A 15,887-nucleotide genomic window follows, 5' to 3' on the forward strand; every position below is an offset into this window, starting at 1 on the left:
GTGTGTGTGTGTGTGTGTGTGTGTGTGTGTATGTGTGTGTGTGTGTGTGTGTGTGTGTGTGTGTGTGTGTGTGTGTGTAATCCCTGCTGCGGTATGTAAACCATACAACATGATGTCAGTTGCACACATGAGAGGATTAAATTCCACACAAACATGCTCTACATCACTTTCTGATCCTGATCCAAATTACATCCCTCTGATGCTGTTGGACTGAACATGAGCAGTGGACTGAAATCACTCATCAATAGTCAGTCGGGTCAATATATAACTGCTGGACTTTTTGTATCAGAGTTGGCATTTTTGCCGCCTATAACCAAACACCACGTGACATTTTTACAGAAAGATTCTTCTAAATATAACATATACAACTGAATATAATTGAAATTGAAAGTAATTTATAAAGATATTGTAGTAAACCTGTTGACTACTTTATATTAAATAACTCAGAAAGCTTTGGAATCTGGCCAGTCTTTACTCCAGGAGGAAATGACATCATGTGGAGCAGGTCATGTGATCTGGAATTAACACACTTCCTTGAGAGGTGTTTTTGTAATGGGGAACTTAGTGGAAAGTGATTTCTCGTACTGTTATTTTGTGTTATAAAATACCACAAACAACCACAGAAAAACACAAAATGACTCAATGAGACACAAAATTATCATAAAAAGAGACAAAACAAACACAAACAGACTGGTAATGACCAAAAATGACCACAGAGAAACAGAAACTGACAACGAAACACAAAATGACCCAAAAAAGCTCAAAAAGACACAAAATGACTCAATGATACACATAATTATCATGTAAAGATACAAAATGATGAGAGACACTCAAAATAACTACAAAAAGTTGCAAAATGACCTCAGAGACACACAAAATGAAAATAAAGCACCTAAAATTACCACAAACAGACTGAAAACGGCCACAAAGGGGTGCAAAATGCCCACAAAAAGACTTAAAATGCCCTCAAAGCAGTCTTAAAATGACCAAAAAAGAAACAGAATGAGCACAAAGACACACAAAACAATCATTGGAGGCAGGATTCAGGAGTTTTACCCAGTGGAAGCTTAATTTTTAGACTTCGGTTTAGTTTTTATTTGGTTGGGTTTAGGCACCAAAACTATCACAGTTTGGGTTAAAATAAGAACCTCACACAACATGTTCAAAGCTTCCCCTCCATTTCCTGTGTTACCATGGGGACGAGCACCACCCAATCAGATCGGCTGGTAGAAAAGGAGCATCCGTGAAGCAAGAAAATCAATGGTAAAGGCACAAAAAAAACATAATCTGGCAGAAAATATATTCATCTTATATATAATTTAGAGTTCAGTTAAGCTGAATAGGATAGCAGTGGCTTAAAAGGCTGAAAGACAAACTGAAAACCGGGATAAAAATATCACCAGATATTATTTGGTTGTCTCCAGAATTAGGGCTTACATACAGTTTCCATATCCTAGTGTCTGCTAGAGTCGGTCTGACGTACATCTCATCATCCATGAGAATCCTTCGACAGACGTCCAGAAAACTTGAGACCACACACGCTGACCACATGTGTGCCAAAAAAATAAGCTAGACACACTTTTTTTGATGATTTTTCTACCGTACTACTGCTATACTCCACATCTTTGGTCATGCCTTTGTTCAGCTGCTACACACAGTTTTTGCCTTCTTCGGTCAAACATACACTGTCCTTCAAAAGTTTGGGGTCATTCAGACAATTTCATGTTTTCCATGAAAACTCCCACTTTTATTCATGTGCTAACATATTTGCACAAGGGTTTTCTAATCATCAATGAGCCTTTCAACACCATTAGATGCTGCATTAGAACACAGGAGTGATGGTTGCTGGAAATGTTCCTCTGTACCTCTATGGAGATATTCCATTAAAAATCAGCTGTTTCCAGCTACAATAGTCATTTACCACATTAACAATGACTACACTAGATTTATCATTCATTTAATGTTATCTTCATTCATTTTCTTTCAATGATAATGACATTTCTAAGTGACCCCAAACTTTTGAATGGTAGTGCAATAAGAAAACTATTTTTCTACCAAAATTATTGTTTTTAAGGCACATTTAATGTTGAAGTCATGTTTTCTAGAGTGTCTGATATTGTAGTATGTACAGAAATATTTGCAAATCCACAAATTCCATGACTTGAGTCGGCCTTTACAGTGTTTATAGTGTTATTAAGATTCATCATACTTTGCAGACATTTCCTATCTGAATAGCGTCTGGAATGAATCGCATTAAAAATGATGGGTTATAAATTGAAACTTACTGAGATAAAGAGTGAGGGAGCAGCTTATTGTTTTCCTTTAAGTGTCACCTGGACAGAAAAGTGTCGACTACAGGCCACCTTTCATCTGACTCTGTGTGTGTAGTTGTGTTTTATTAGCCGTGCTGTGGAGACATAAATCTGTTTACGCCGTCCCACTGTGGGCTGCTGCCTCTTTATGAGGATTAAAACCGTGTCCTCAGAATGTAAATCATTACATTTCAGGGTGAAGACTTGGTTCAAGGTTAGGGAAAGGTTTGGGATGTAAGTTTCCAGGAAATGAATGTCAGCCGGTGTAATGTCCTGTGAAGTGGTGGAAACACAACTGTGTGTGTTCACCAACCACACTGACATCACCGGTTGTGTTGTTGCAACACAGTGTTTCTGTGACAACCACAAAACAGACACACAGAACTGTCTGCAAACCCGTCGTTCCACCTGTCTGACTCAAAGCTTTCCTTTTAGCTAACAAGACTCTACGCTGCCCTTGTTTACATCTCTTTTTCTGTTATTTTTACTGAGAAAACTGTCAGGATTGAGCAACATGATGTGTGGAAATGATTAACAGTTCTAAATCATAAAGGGCAGCTTTTGTTTGATGACTGATTGCAGATCTGTTGAGTTGTCATAAAAGGAGACTGAGAAATAACCAATAGAGGAGTAAATTAGTTTACTAATGAAAAAGTTCACACTTGTAAAGAATCTATAAAAACAGCAAGAAATAGTCCGAATTAAAACAGACAGACAGACTATGGATGGATGGATGGATGGATGGATAGATGGATGGATAGATGGATGGATGGATGGATAGATGGATGGATAGATGGATGGATGGGTGGATAGATGGATAGATGGATTGATAGATGCTTTATTAATCTCAAGGGAAATTGAAGTATTCAGCAGCTTACATACAACAACAGAAATAACAAACAGACCAGACAGGCAGGTTAGTAACACTAAAGGTTAGTATACACTCTGAACAACTTGCTGCACAATACTATAAGAAAACACCTCTAATTTTGAAATCTATAGAAATATTAAACGGAATAAAGGTCAGTATACAGTATTTACACATTTCGAGGCACCGTGATTTAAAGTGATGAATCTAAAATTCGCTGCAGCTGCTTTGAACCCGTCGTTCTCAGACAGCGTTGACGTCCTTGATGACGGTGAACCTGGATTCCTTCCTGTGTCGCTGTTTTAGAGGAGAGAGGAGGAAACATAATTAACTGAACGGAGATCACCTTATGTGTCCGCAGAGCGTCTTCAGGTTTCGGCCTCCTGCAGCCGTTAGATTCATGGAGCCTGAATGTGATCTGATCAGAGGGGCTGCTAGAGCCGCTGTGAAGCTGGTGGGGTTTTAACCCTCCTGTTGTCCTCATTTACAGGCACCAAAAAATAGTGTTTCCTTGTCTGAAAAAAATCCAAAAATTCAGAAAAAAAATTCCCCAAATTTCTGAAAATTTGCAAAACCTTCAGGAAGAAAATTCCAATAATTCCTTAAAAGTTTATTTTTTTAAAAATCGCCCAATTTTTTTTTGCCGAGAAAATTTTTGTAAATATTTTCAAAAAATTTGTTAAAATCTTCCAAAAAATCCTAAAAATGTCTAAAATGATTACATATATATCAGTAAAACTTCTAATATTCTCTTAAGAACATTCACATAAGAATCAACATTTTTTTTTTGTGAATGTTCTTAAGAAACATTTTTAACATTTCTTTTTTTTTTCCACCAAAAAATGTTCAAAGATTTCCCCAAAATGTTGAAAATGTGGACATCAGAAGTTTCAATGTGAAAATTATTTTTTTTTCCCCACATTTTCAAACTTTAAAACGGGTCACTTTTGACCCGCAGGACGACACGAGGGTTAAAGAAGGTCTGGGAGAAGGATAACGTCACTGCAGCAGAAGCAGAAATATCGTCTTCTGTGTTCCCCAGAACCTTTAATGGACAATGTTCCAGTTGCTTTGGTTTGAAGGGAAACTGTGAGTCCGTTAACGGCTCTATGAAAAGTTTCTTGCCTTGAATTCAGCCTGTCAGGTAGTCCGTCCTCCCAACAAGCTCCATAAATCTGGTGTTTAGCTTGTGGCTTCAGGTCAGAGCTGCTCCAGTTTAGGTTTGGAGGTTATATGTGATATAAAGGAGAGGTTCGACCTTGTTCAGTCTGTTGGAAGTCAGCGAGGAAAGTGAAGAAAAGGAAACAATTAGCACAGTTTGTTGTTGTTGAGGTTTGGTTTTATTTGACCAATAACTGGCTCTGATAAAGAGTTGCAACTTTTCCTGATTGCATCTTTTGCATTCCTGCAGAAATATGTTGTGTACTGCCTCAGAAACTGCACAGTCGGACTAATAAATGATTTAAGAGGCAGCTGTGTATGCAAATAAGATGCAGCTTACAGCAGATGCCAAATTCGACGCACCTTAAAACGTAAAATCAGATCTATTTTACTGCAGAAATATGCAACAATCTGTGTACGTAATGTAATAAAAGTGTAACAGTCAAGTTGTGTATTTAAATATCAAATTAAACCATAGAAGAGTTGATTTATATATTTAAAAAACGCATTTTTCAACCAGTTTCTTCTGATCTTGGATTCTCAGATTCCTGCAGGAACAAACATCAAACTCTATCTAGTAGTTTGTTTCAACATCTCTGCTGCTGCTGCTGGCCACTGCTCTGGTTTGTGTGTGTTTGTGTGTCTTTGTGTGTCTTTGGCCACTGTTATTACCAGCTAGAGGCCTCGGGGTGAGAGACAGCCACTCTCAGACCTCTCTCTCTGTCTTTTCACATCTCCATTAGTTCCTTTGTCCCGTTGTCCCCTCAGGTTACTCTGTGTGTGCGTGTGCTCGTCTGTGTGTGTCTATGTGTGTGTCATACAGTCTCTTTCAGGGAACAGCGACATACATTAGTGCCCCCCGTCTCTTTATCTGTAACACTGGCAGGATTCAGAGCTGCCGACCAATCGGATGAGCCCCCTCGTTTGTCCACTCGCCGACATAAAGGCGGTGTGCGAGCGAGAGGAGCTGAGATTAGAAGATATCTGATGTGGAAAAGCTTGTATGTCTGTGTTTAGTGGTTTCCCGTGTTGTCACATGGGTCGAAGGGCATCGGCGGGTTGAAAAAGACTCTTCAGACCAGAATAATGGCTCATAAAAGAGTTCATACACCGCTGAACAGTAACACACACGATATTTGCCATACCTTCTGCACTTTAAGAGGTTTTTCCCCATCAGCAGTGAGATAGTGTTAATGGTAGTGCATCATGCAGCATCCCTGTATTTGGTATTTTTCTTTAGCAAAATACTCGATATATATATGTATATATACATATACATACATATATATATATATATATATACACGTATATATATATATATATACACGTATATATATATATATATATATATATATATATGTATATATATATATATATATATATATGGCATAAACAAGGCATTTTTTTCCATAACTTAAGTTGAAGTACTTTTCTTATTTTGCACAGATAATGTTTACATCTGAAAGCCTTGTTGCATCTGAGAATGCATCCAATGGGGCATCACAACACATGATGTGTTAATTCCACCAAAGGAGATATGTGATGTTACCTAAAATTAGTTAAATAGCCCACATATATCGATATCGGCTGACATCAAAATCGGAATTTAAGAGTTGAACAATATCAGCATATCGGTACCATCAGAGTCTAGAAAAGTTAGTCGTCTTGGTCTGATTTTAATCTGGGTAAAGTCAAGAGAAACGCTAAAGCACCATCCACATATAAGAAAGTTTCGCTTTTTGTCCATTACTTTGCAGCTGACTGTTGGTTGCTAGTCAAAATTCCAGGCTCTGGTTGGCGAGGTAACCCTATGATACATTTCCCACCCTAAATGTCTCCCAGCTGACACAGTTTAGCCTGACAGTGCTAATTCACCCGTAGGTCACAGCTTTTTTTTAGCTTTTTGTTGTGAGTTGGGAGTGCAGCCACAATGATGAGCTTTGATGTGTCAGGAAACAAAGCTGTGGATGCCGTGTCAAGTTTGATGGTGTCTCATGTTAGTCCGTGGAGTCCGCTTCCATCCAATTTCAGATTAGTTAGATTAGAACTAAATTAGAACTCTGTGGCCGCCTACTTCCCATCACCACTGCTGGTCTCTTGCTGTGTGTACATCCCATAATGCTCACGTGCAGTAGGCTCCATGGTGGAAGCAGCAGGTGAAATGTTTGAGTTCCGTATCCGGTCGTCCCTAATGCCTCCATGACAGTCCTTCACTTCTGGATTTAGTTGTACGGTTTGTCATTCGCTCTGTGACAGGTGATAGACTGTTGTCATGGCGACGTTAAAGACTCAGAGACGAGGCTGAGAGTCAGTCAGGAGATTCTTTGAAGAGTGAAATGATGGACGCCACTCTTTCCTCAGATTCTGACTGGAAATATTTCTGCCTTTTCTCTTCAGTCAGGAAGTACATTGTTGTTAGTGTGTGTGCGTGCATCAGTGTCTGTGCGTGCGTGTGTGCGTGCGTGCGTGTGTGTGTGTGTGTGTGTGTGTGTGTGTGTGTGTGTGTGTGTGAGAGTGAGATTATAACCCACAGCTGGCCTCTCTGATTACTGACTGCCTGGTCAGCCTGGATTAGACTCACACACACGTTACATCCGTAAAGGTTATACGCATATTTCAGTTTGATCTTGAACGCTCAGTTCACTGACTTCCTCTTTCTTTGGCTGCGTCTTACCATACGTGTGTGTGTGTGTGTGTGTGTGTGTGTGTGTGTTAGTGAGTGTGTGCGTGTGTTAACGACTGTGTGTATGTATTTACCTGTGTGTGTGTAATTTGCAGCTCAATAGAGCAGATATATTTAATCCTTCCCCTCGCTGTAGCTGATGTCAGCATCAGCTGGCTCTGTGTGTGTGTGTGTGTGTGGGTGTGTGTGGGTGTGTGTGTGTGTGTGTGTGTTTTGTAGCTAATTCATCACAGTGGCAGATTAACCAGCTGTCTGCTGAACATAAAGGTGACGACTAACACCAACCCTGAGGAGAGTTTCCCGTCTAACTGAGCCGTTCTATTGGCCGTTTCACCTTCATTCCCAACAAAGTCACCGTTTCTTTCTTTGTTTTGGTTGACTGACCCTGAATAATACAGAACCCATGAGCCTCTGCACCTGATTCTGTAGCGAGCCCAAGTGAAACCAAGACTTCTCCAGAAATAAGAAAGTCTCATTGAGAAAATCACACAGGATGAGGCACTTTTCTCATTTTTACTGCATCTAATTCTTCTAGCTTCAGCAGAAGCTCAGTAATTTACTCCATAATGTGCAGGATCTATTTAGGCCATTTAAATTTTAATATTTAACTGGTGTTTATCATTAAACTGGCTCTACGTAAGTAAGCTACAGGGGCATGAAGTGGCAAAAGAAACGTAAAATTGACTTGGTTGTTTAACTCCCCTTCTTGTTTTTTTTTAGTTTTTACTATCTGCAGATAGTGAGTACAGCGTGTCAGACTCACAGCTTTGTTTCCAAATGAATAGAGAGATATCATTTCTCTGTAGATTTGGATTTACTGCAAAAATAAACACCGTAAGAGAACACAAAATGCAGATCCTTCAGTGTTCTTAGTGCTTACTGTAGTGTAGCAGATGCAATTCATTGATTCCTATTTCATTTTTTTCTTAAAGGATGTTGAAACCCCCCCATTTTTTATAAAATAAAATACAATAGTTCAGTAAGGAAACTACATGACAATAGTTTTTGAGGTTTGAGGTGATTTGTACTTTCCAATTACGGTTGTGGGGCAAATATTGAGTGTATTGTAGCTTTCTCCATCATTGTGGTAAGTATGTATAAATAAACCTGCAAGCTTTTATGTAAAAGGGACATATATCTGAATGATAGACTAATGAAGCAGCAATGATATGTATTTTATTGTCTGAAAAGGACTTAATTAAACTTTCTCCTAAAGTTCGACAGAGACTGGTCACTTTGTGTCTTCATTCCACTGGTTCCTCTGATAAAATTCAATACTTTATGCAACATTTCTTTGTAGTTCAACAACAATAGGTGTGGTACAGCGTAGCAAGCTGGGAACTTATAAGACTGGTAAAATTGCACAGTGTGGAGAGGCCTTTAGGGTGAAGGTTCCCCTAGACAAGTAACAGTCTATCACAGGGCTACACATAGAGACCAACAATCACACTCGCATTCACACCTACGGACAATTTAGAATCATGTTTTTTTAGGACTGTGGGAGGAAGCTGGAGAACCCGGAGAAAACCCATATATGCACAGGGAGAACATGCTAACATGCAGAAAGATCCTGGGAAGGCCGGGACGCAAACCGGGGATCTTCTAGCTGCAAGGTACTAACCACCTGTGCAGCCCGGTTAGTGCCGTATATTTTTTTAAAAAATGGATCAAAATACAGTATTTATATTTAAGAAAGTAAAATATCTAAAAATCAACCCACGTACACTGGTGGTCCTGCAATATAGTCCCAGCTTAATGTGTTGATCGTGGGGATGTAGAGACCTTGGTTTCCTCTCCAGAACTCGACTTACGAGCAGCAGCTGCTTTATCGTCGTATGAAGTGAAATATCATCAGGCAACAATTGGTTTTGTGCCATTAATGCCTTAATGAGCTGATCCAGATCCCCAGAGTGACTTTAAATACTGTACGTACAGTCGTACCGAACAAGGAGAAAACCAGTGAGTGTGTGTCCTGTCAGAGGTCATGTGACTTGGCAGCGCTGACAGGACAACAGATGGATGCAGTCATGGGATGACCTACACACACAAATACACACATTCACATATATACACACACATATGTCATCCCTGCTCCTCTTACTCATTACTTCATCACTCTCCCTGTGAGCGTTTGATGCTTCACACTCTGCGTCTGGTGTCGTCCAGGCATCGCTACTGTCCGTCCGTCCACCTCTCTGTCTGTCACTGAGTGTCTCCTCTGAGGTCATGTGGACGTTTGGTGTCACCTTCATGCTGTTGAATCACTGGTGTTTGCCTTTCAGTCACATCGGAGCGCTTTTATTGTTCTGTCGTTGTGTTTGTCAGGATTTCTTTGCTCATATCTTTGTGAGAAAATCTTGTATATTTAGTGTGTTTAGGTCAGGGGTGCCAAACTCATTTCAGTTCAGGGGCCACATTCCGCACAATTTGTTCTGAAGTGGGCCAGACCAGCAAAAGAAAACATTATGAGCAAACTGAAATTTGTTGAGTAAAATAAATTCAGTTTCAGCAACTTTCAGCCTCAATTTATCATTTCTACATTACAATTTCCAGATCACAGTTTATGTACAAAGGCACAAAACATTCAGTTACAGGTACATATCTGGAAGTGAATGATTTAGTATTTTACTTTAAAAAAAGACAAAAAACAACAAAAACAAGACAAAATATTAGAAAAATGAGATACAAAATGACAAAAAAAACCCGAAACAAAACAAAAATGAGACAACTAGAAAAAAAGTTACAAAGCAACAAAAAAATGGACAAGTGACAAAAACGAGACAAAAAGTGACAAAAGCGAGAAACAAAATGACAAAAGCAACACACAAAACAATGAATAAAGCAAAATGCAAAAGGACAAAAGTGGGACATAAAACACAAGTGAGAAAAAAAGGAAACACAAAATGACAAAAACAAGAAACAAAATGACAAAAACATGAGACAAATGAAAAATGAGACAAAAAAGGACCAAAAAAACAACAAAAACGAGAAAATATTACGAGACACAAAATGACAAAAGAACAATGAACAATCTAGTATTTTACTTTATGATCAAAACAACTTGTCATGGTCTAGAAATTATTTAAAATTTATAGTTTTACTAATTTACAATCTGCAGTTAATGTCTTTTTACACTTTGAGGGCCGGATTGGACCCTCTGGAGGGCCACTTTTGGCCCACGGGTCACATGTTGAACACCCCTGGTTTAGGTAGCTCCATTCTGTGTGACATTCATCTGAGTGTGTTTGGAAAATATTTGGCTGCAGAAGTTTGGTGACTTCTTCCTGGGGTTAGCTGGGAAGTAAATCACAAAAACCCTCTGATGGCGTCTTTGTGTTTTTCTCTCTGTGTTTGTTAGCGTGCCATCCTTCAGCTCCAGCACACTCTAAAAACACAAAAACAACCAGACTGCTGCAGGAGTGAAACTCAGACCTAAACGGGAAGTTTTTACAGAAATACAGTCAGAAATGAAAAATCTTTTACTAAAAATGTGCTCCCCTGAATTAGCAGACAGTAAACATTAAAGCATTAAATGAACTCGATCTCACTTTACTTTATTATCCCTCCCTCCAAGGCATTTTGTTCTTTGGGCTGCACAGAATTTCATTTACAAAATTTATTGAATGAGGAAAGGAAACAAGATCTTCAAGCTAATGAGTTTCCTGATTATTAGTTGGAATGTTGTTAGCGCTGTAGTTATCAATTAGGAAACTATTACTCCTCCGTGGGGCAGTTTGGGTCTGCCTGAGGAGCTGAAATAAAAGTGGACGTTGCAACGAGGGAAATAAGCTACGGTAAGAATTTAAATATCCAATATTTCACCTTAGATCCCCGGTTTGTATCCCGGCCTTCCTGGGATCTTTCTGCATGGAGTTTCCATGTTCTCCCTGTACATGTGTGGGTTTTCTCCAGGTTCTCCAGCTTCTTCCCACAGTCCAAAAATTGATGGATGGAGAGGATGGATGGATGGATGGATGGATGGATGGATGGATGGATGGATGGATGGATGGATGGATGGATGGATGGATGGATGGAATATTTCACCTTGAAATGAATATTAAGGGTGTCCAACATCAGATTATCATTTATATCTCAAAAACGTTCATCATGTCTTCTCATGTTGAGTTGAGTGCTGAGGTAATCAACATCTATCTATGTACCTGATGTCTGAAAAAAGAACTCAAAACTAATGGATTATCATTTATGTCTGTTTCTCTTTGTCCTGAAGGATGAAGACTCCCCTCGGCCCTGCTCAGCTCCTGGAGAGCGGTCAGATCCTGGCCTTTAGAGGGATGTGTCAAGAGCTGATGGACTCACCGACACCTACAACCATCTCTGTCCAGCAGACTCCATCTCCAGGTGACTGACCTCTGTTATAGGATCTGTTCAATGCAAACCAATCCTTGTAGTTTTTCAAGCTTTCCAGTCCCTCCAGGATTTCACGGGCTTTTTTCCAGATTGTTGTGGCCTAAAATGTCTGAAATCATGGCAGCTTTTATAAAAAATTGCCATGTAAGTTGTGATGTTTTAAGTGTATTTGTTGCAATGAAATTGTGGGAGACAGTGACAATTGCTAAAGAGGTGCATTTTTTTCAGCTTTTAGAACACGTTTCAACATTTTAATTGACAATATTTCTTCCTAAACTAATTCTTTCTCCAACCCATTTCCACCAGCTGGGACACCACGGTGGGAAACTAGCAGCAGCCAGATGCTGGTTTAACATGAAGTGGTTGGTAGATTTAAGGCACTAAATGATCATTTACTATTGAATGAATCACATTTGGACATATCTGTCAGTGGCTTAAAAAGTTAATTTCACATCCTGGTATTCACACACGTGTTCACACACACACACACGTGTTCACACACACACACGTGTTCACACACGCTCACGGCTTGTCATGTCCATTAATGAATCTAACTTCCCTTCATTCTTTCAGAGCTCCAACAGATCTGGATGCAACAGCTTCCATCATGGTGATTTGTCTGGTCTGTTGTCCACTCGTTGCAGACATTCTCCTAGAGAAAAGTGTTTGTCAGTCGATGGTTTTCAATTGTATTCCACCACAATATTTCATGGGTGTAAAACGGTTTACCTCCGCTTTGGTGGAGAACATTAGAGAATTGTTTTTCAGGGTCTTTAGCAGTAATTTTTGTTGGTAAATGAGAGAAATTAGAATGGGACATGTCTGCATCTTTAAACCATAAACAAGGAAGTGAATTTGGTGACGTGCGTGCATTACATTTGTACTGGGGACTGCTATGATTGGTGGAACTCACAGAAGGCGGGCCAAAATTGAGGAAAAGTTGCGGTGATTGGATGAAATTGCAAGGTCACGCAGAATTCACGGAGATTGGTTGAATTTGCGTTAATTGTTGCAATTGGAACATGGTGAATTCCTGGAGGGACTGACTGTAAGACTCATCCTTGTTGTTCTTTTCCAGGTCAGGGTGGGGCCTACTCACTATGTGAGGTGTGTAACCTGCAGCTGACCTCCGCTGCTCAGGCTCAGCTGCACTACAACGGCAGGTCTCACCTCCGGAGAGTGAGACAGCTCCAGCCTGGAGAGACAGGACGACAGACGACAGGTACATTCTGACTGTAGTAGCTGCATGAGTCGATATTGCAATCAGCTTACATAAAATAACGGAGGTAACATAGGTGTAACCAGAACCTCCGAGACCCAAAACTGAGTTAAAAAAAAGATTAATATAGATGAATAATAATAGAATATATTCAAAATAATAGTATCATTAGCAAAAGCAGTTGTAGTAGCAGCAGTAGTAACCATAGCAACCATCATCGGTGGTAGCAGCAGTAGCAGCAGTCACAGTCAAAGCAACACTAGTAGAACCAGTGGTTGTCATAGCAACAGTGGTAGTAATGGCAGTAGTCATAGTAACAGTAGTAGCAGCAGCAGTAGTTGTCATAGCAACAATATTAACAGTCGTAGTCATGGTAATGGTAACAGTCACAGCAACCGTAGCAACAGCCACACTAGCAGCAGCAGTAGTCATAGCAACAATAGCAACAGTAGTGGTAGTCATAGCAGCAGTAGTCGTCATAGCTACATTACAACCACACTAGCAGCAGAACTTCATTGTTGTCAGCTCTTTGTATGTTCTGATGGGTCTGGATGTCTTTGGTTCCATCAGGGGCTCAGACCAGGTCTCTTCCCCCAGCCACAGGGCTCACCTCTCAGCCTGCTGGACTACCTCCGACTCCTGGTCTCAGTCCGGGCCTCAGCGCTCCGTCCAGCACCGCTGCAGGTAGGACGGCTGTTACTAATGCTTCCACCACTCACGGTCCACTCTGCAAACACCTGAACACACCACAAAGACCACAGCTAAGAGCATCTGCACGCAAGGAAATAACTCGTCTGTACTCAGAATTCCTAATCCAACCTCTGCAAGACAGGCCAGTTTTTCACGGAAACCAGAAGGACACTAAAAGCTGAACAGGACATTAATTTGTAAAGTCTGACTGTCTGTCTGCTGAATGAGATTGACTTTGGCTCATCCATCATCAACAGCTGTTGTCCTCTGGGAGAGGTGTGTGTGTGTGTGTGTGTGTGTGTGTGTGTGTGTGTGTGTGTGTGTGTGTGTGTGTGTGTGTGTGTGTGTGTGTGTGTGTGTGTGTGTGTGTGTGTGTGTGTGTGTGTGTGTGTGTGTGTGTGTGTGTGTGTGTGTGTGTGTGTGTGTGTGTGTTGGGTCTCAGATTGAGGTCTAAAAGGATAAACTGACTCTGCATTAAATCAGATCATTGCTGCAGTTTTAACTCAACCCCTGCGTGGCTATTGTTAGCTCCGCCTCTACACCTGTCAGTCATGTTGTGATGTCAGCAAAATGTAGCTCCGTAATACTGAGTCAGATTTACACTACACTACATTCTGATTCTGAGTAATTATGCTCCTCTCTTATTCCTTCTCTCTGCTGTTATTTTACTGTTACTGTTGGAGTTGTTGTAGCAGCTTAGTCATTCATAAGTATATAATTATTAGATGGATTATCTGGTAATATTCATGGTTCAAGCAGGTCAGACCTTTCACTTAAATATCCCAACATTTACTGGATGGATTGTCACAAAATTTGGTGTACGCAAATGTTTGCTGTACGTTATTATGAATTAAAGAGGACGCATAAAAAATGCTTGAGTTGGCAGCAAAATAAATTATTTTAATCTGTTCATTTTATACTGAAATAATGACAACAAACTCTTAGCAGACCAGCGTGCAAGTGTCCATATTCATATAGTTTCTGAAAGAAAGAAACACCGACCAACGTCAGTCAAAAAACAGGTCAACATATTGTAGCGACCCTCTGTGATGAATGAGTGAGACTTTTTCTGGTTCTCTGGTCATTTTAGAATTAGCCGTCGTTCCCAGCTCTCTCTACTGCTGACTCTCAGCCAATCAGAGGTGAGCTAACTAAACATGGCACGTTCACTGACATTAGGTAAATCTGGAACTGAACAATAAACATTGAAACCTCAACATCAACAACATCAGTCCGTTACAATATTCTGTTATCTTCCTGTAAAATGATTATACATACATGCATGAAAGTCGTTGGTATTCAGGACTTTATGAAGAACTGATCGATATAGTGATGCACAGAACGGCTTTGTTCACATTTTCACCGGAGTTCCAACTTAAGGTGAAAATCAACTTACATCTGTCTGTAGGAACAGAATTCTAACATAAGTTGAGGACCCGCTGTAGAAACTTCTCAGTGCTAGAACTCCTGCAGAAGCAAAGAAAACAAAAGCAAAGTCATGGTTAGAATTAGAGAGAACTCAATATTGTCTTAGTAGTAGTAGTAGTATAAGAAGTTTATCATGCCATACATCATAAAAGAAAAAAGATTAAACAAAAGTTGAATTTCTGTCATTTATTTAACAAAAAATTAATTCATACATAGCTTTTTAATTTTCCATATTTGTCTCCCTACTACTCATTGCATACACACCCTGCAGTTCAACCAAAAAGTCTCTCCTCACCATTGCACTGAGAAGTGTGGAATTTTTGTTTTTTTACAGAATCTGATACAAATGGTTTATTTTTTGCAATTTTTTAGCAGAGATGTGCAGAATGAAATAGATTTTGATGAAATATCCTGATTTTAAGCTTACATTTGGTGAAGTTTCTAGACTAAAAGACAGTATTAGTTGAAGGACCATCTAAGAGTTGAAAATCAGAAGCTTGAACTGATAATTTGTGGATTTATGACAAAAAAATTCTGTCTTTCAAACCCACTGGTGGGTTTTGGAATCCAAGCAAGAAAAGAAACAGACAGTTTATCTTCTTATCAGCAGCTGCTGGTGTGAGACTGATCTGTTCCCCGTTATTCTATGTGTTATTGTTGTAGCTGTGATGTTAAATGTTCAGTTTAATTGGACAATCTTGAAGCATTTCCATCATTTTAATGGCCTGATAGCAGCAGTACTTCCAGCTCCCTCTGCCGGCGAACCCGCGGCTGAAACACTTGACATTGCTCGACCCCATTTGGTCCTCTGATCCCGTTCAGCTGGAACACTTTCAGAGCATCTTCAGCATTTCAGACCCACTTCTTTAAAGTCAAACTGCCGGTCAACAGAGGGAGAAGGCGCTGCGAGATGTAAAGGAGTTAAAGTGGAGCAGACAGCAGCGGGTCAATAAACTGGGACACGGAGCTGCTCGGAAACATTTGACATTTCTCAGACACACCCCTAATATTTGGTGTTAGTCCATTAATGTATTAGAACCCACACAAACATGCTGTCAGGACATCTTTATGTCCGTCTCCTTGTGTTACTGCGGCCCAGTTTGCTGAGAAACACAAGTTCTATTTGAAATCTGCTGCTTTAGTGCAGTTTTCTTCCAG

General features: G+C 39.9%; 1 protein-coding gene across 1 annotated transcript in view; it reads left to right on the forward strand.

Annotated features, from left to right (window-relative positions):
- znf385b (zinc finger protein 385B) overlaps positions 1–15,887 on the forward strand; it is an 85,822-nt gene that overhangs the window by 15,231 nt on the left and 54,704 nt on the right. The window contains 3 exon segments of the mRNA XM_055015227.1: positions 11,253–11,383; positions 12,471–12,614; positions 13,182–13,295. Coding sequence (XP_054871202.1) covers positions 11,254–11,383; positions 12,471–12,614; positions 13,182–13,295 — 388 coding nt within the window. The 5' untranslated portion in view covers position 11,253.

The sequence above is a fragment of the Amphiprion ocellaris genome, chromosome 11 (genome assembly GCF_022539595.1).
Source record: "Amphiprion ocellaris isolate individual 3 ecotype Okinawa chromosome 11, ASM2253959v1, whole genome shotgun sequence".
Taxonomy (NCBI): Eukaryota; Metazoa; Chordata; class Actinopteri; family Pomacentridae; genus Amphiprion; species Amphiprion ocellaris.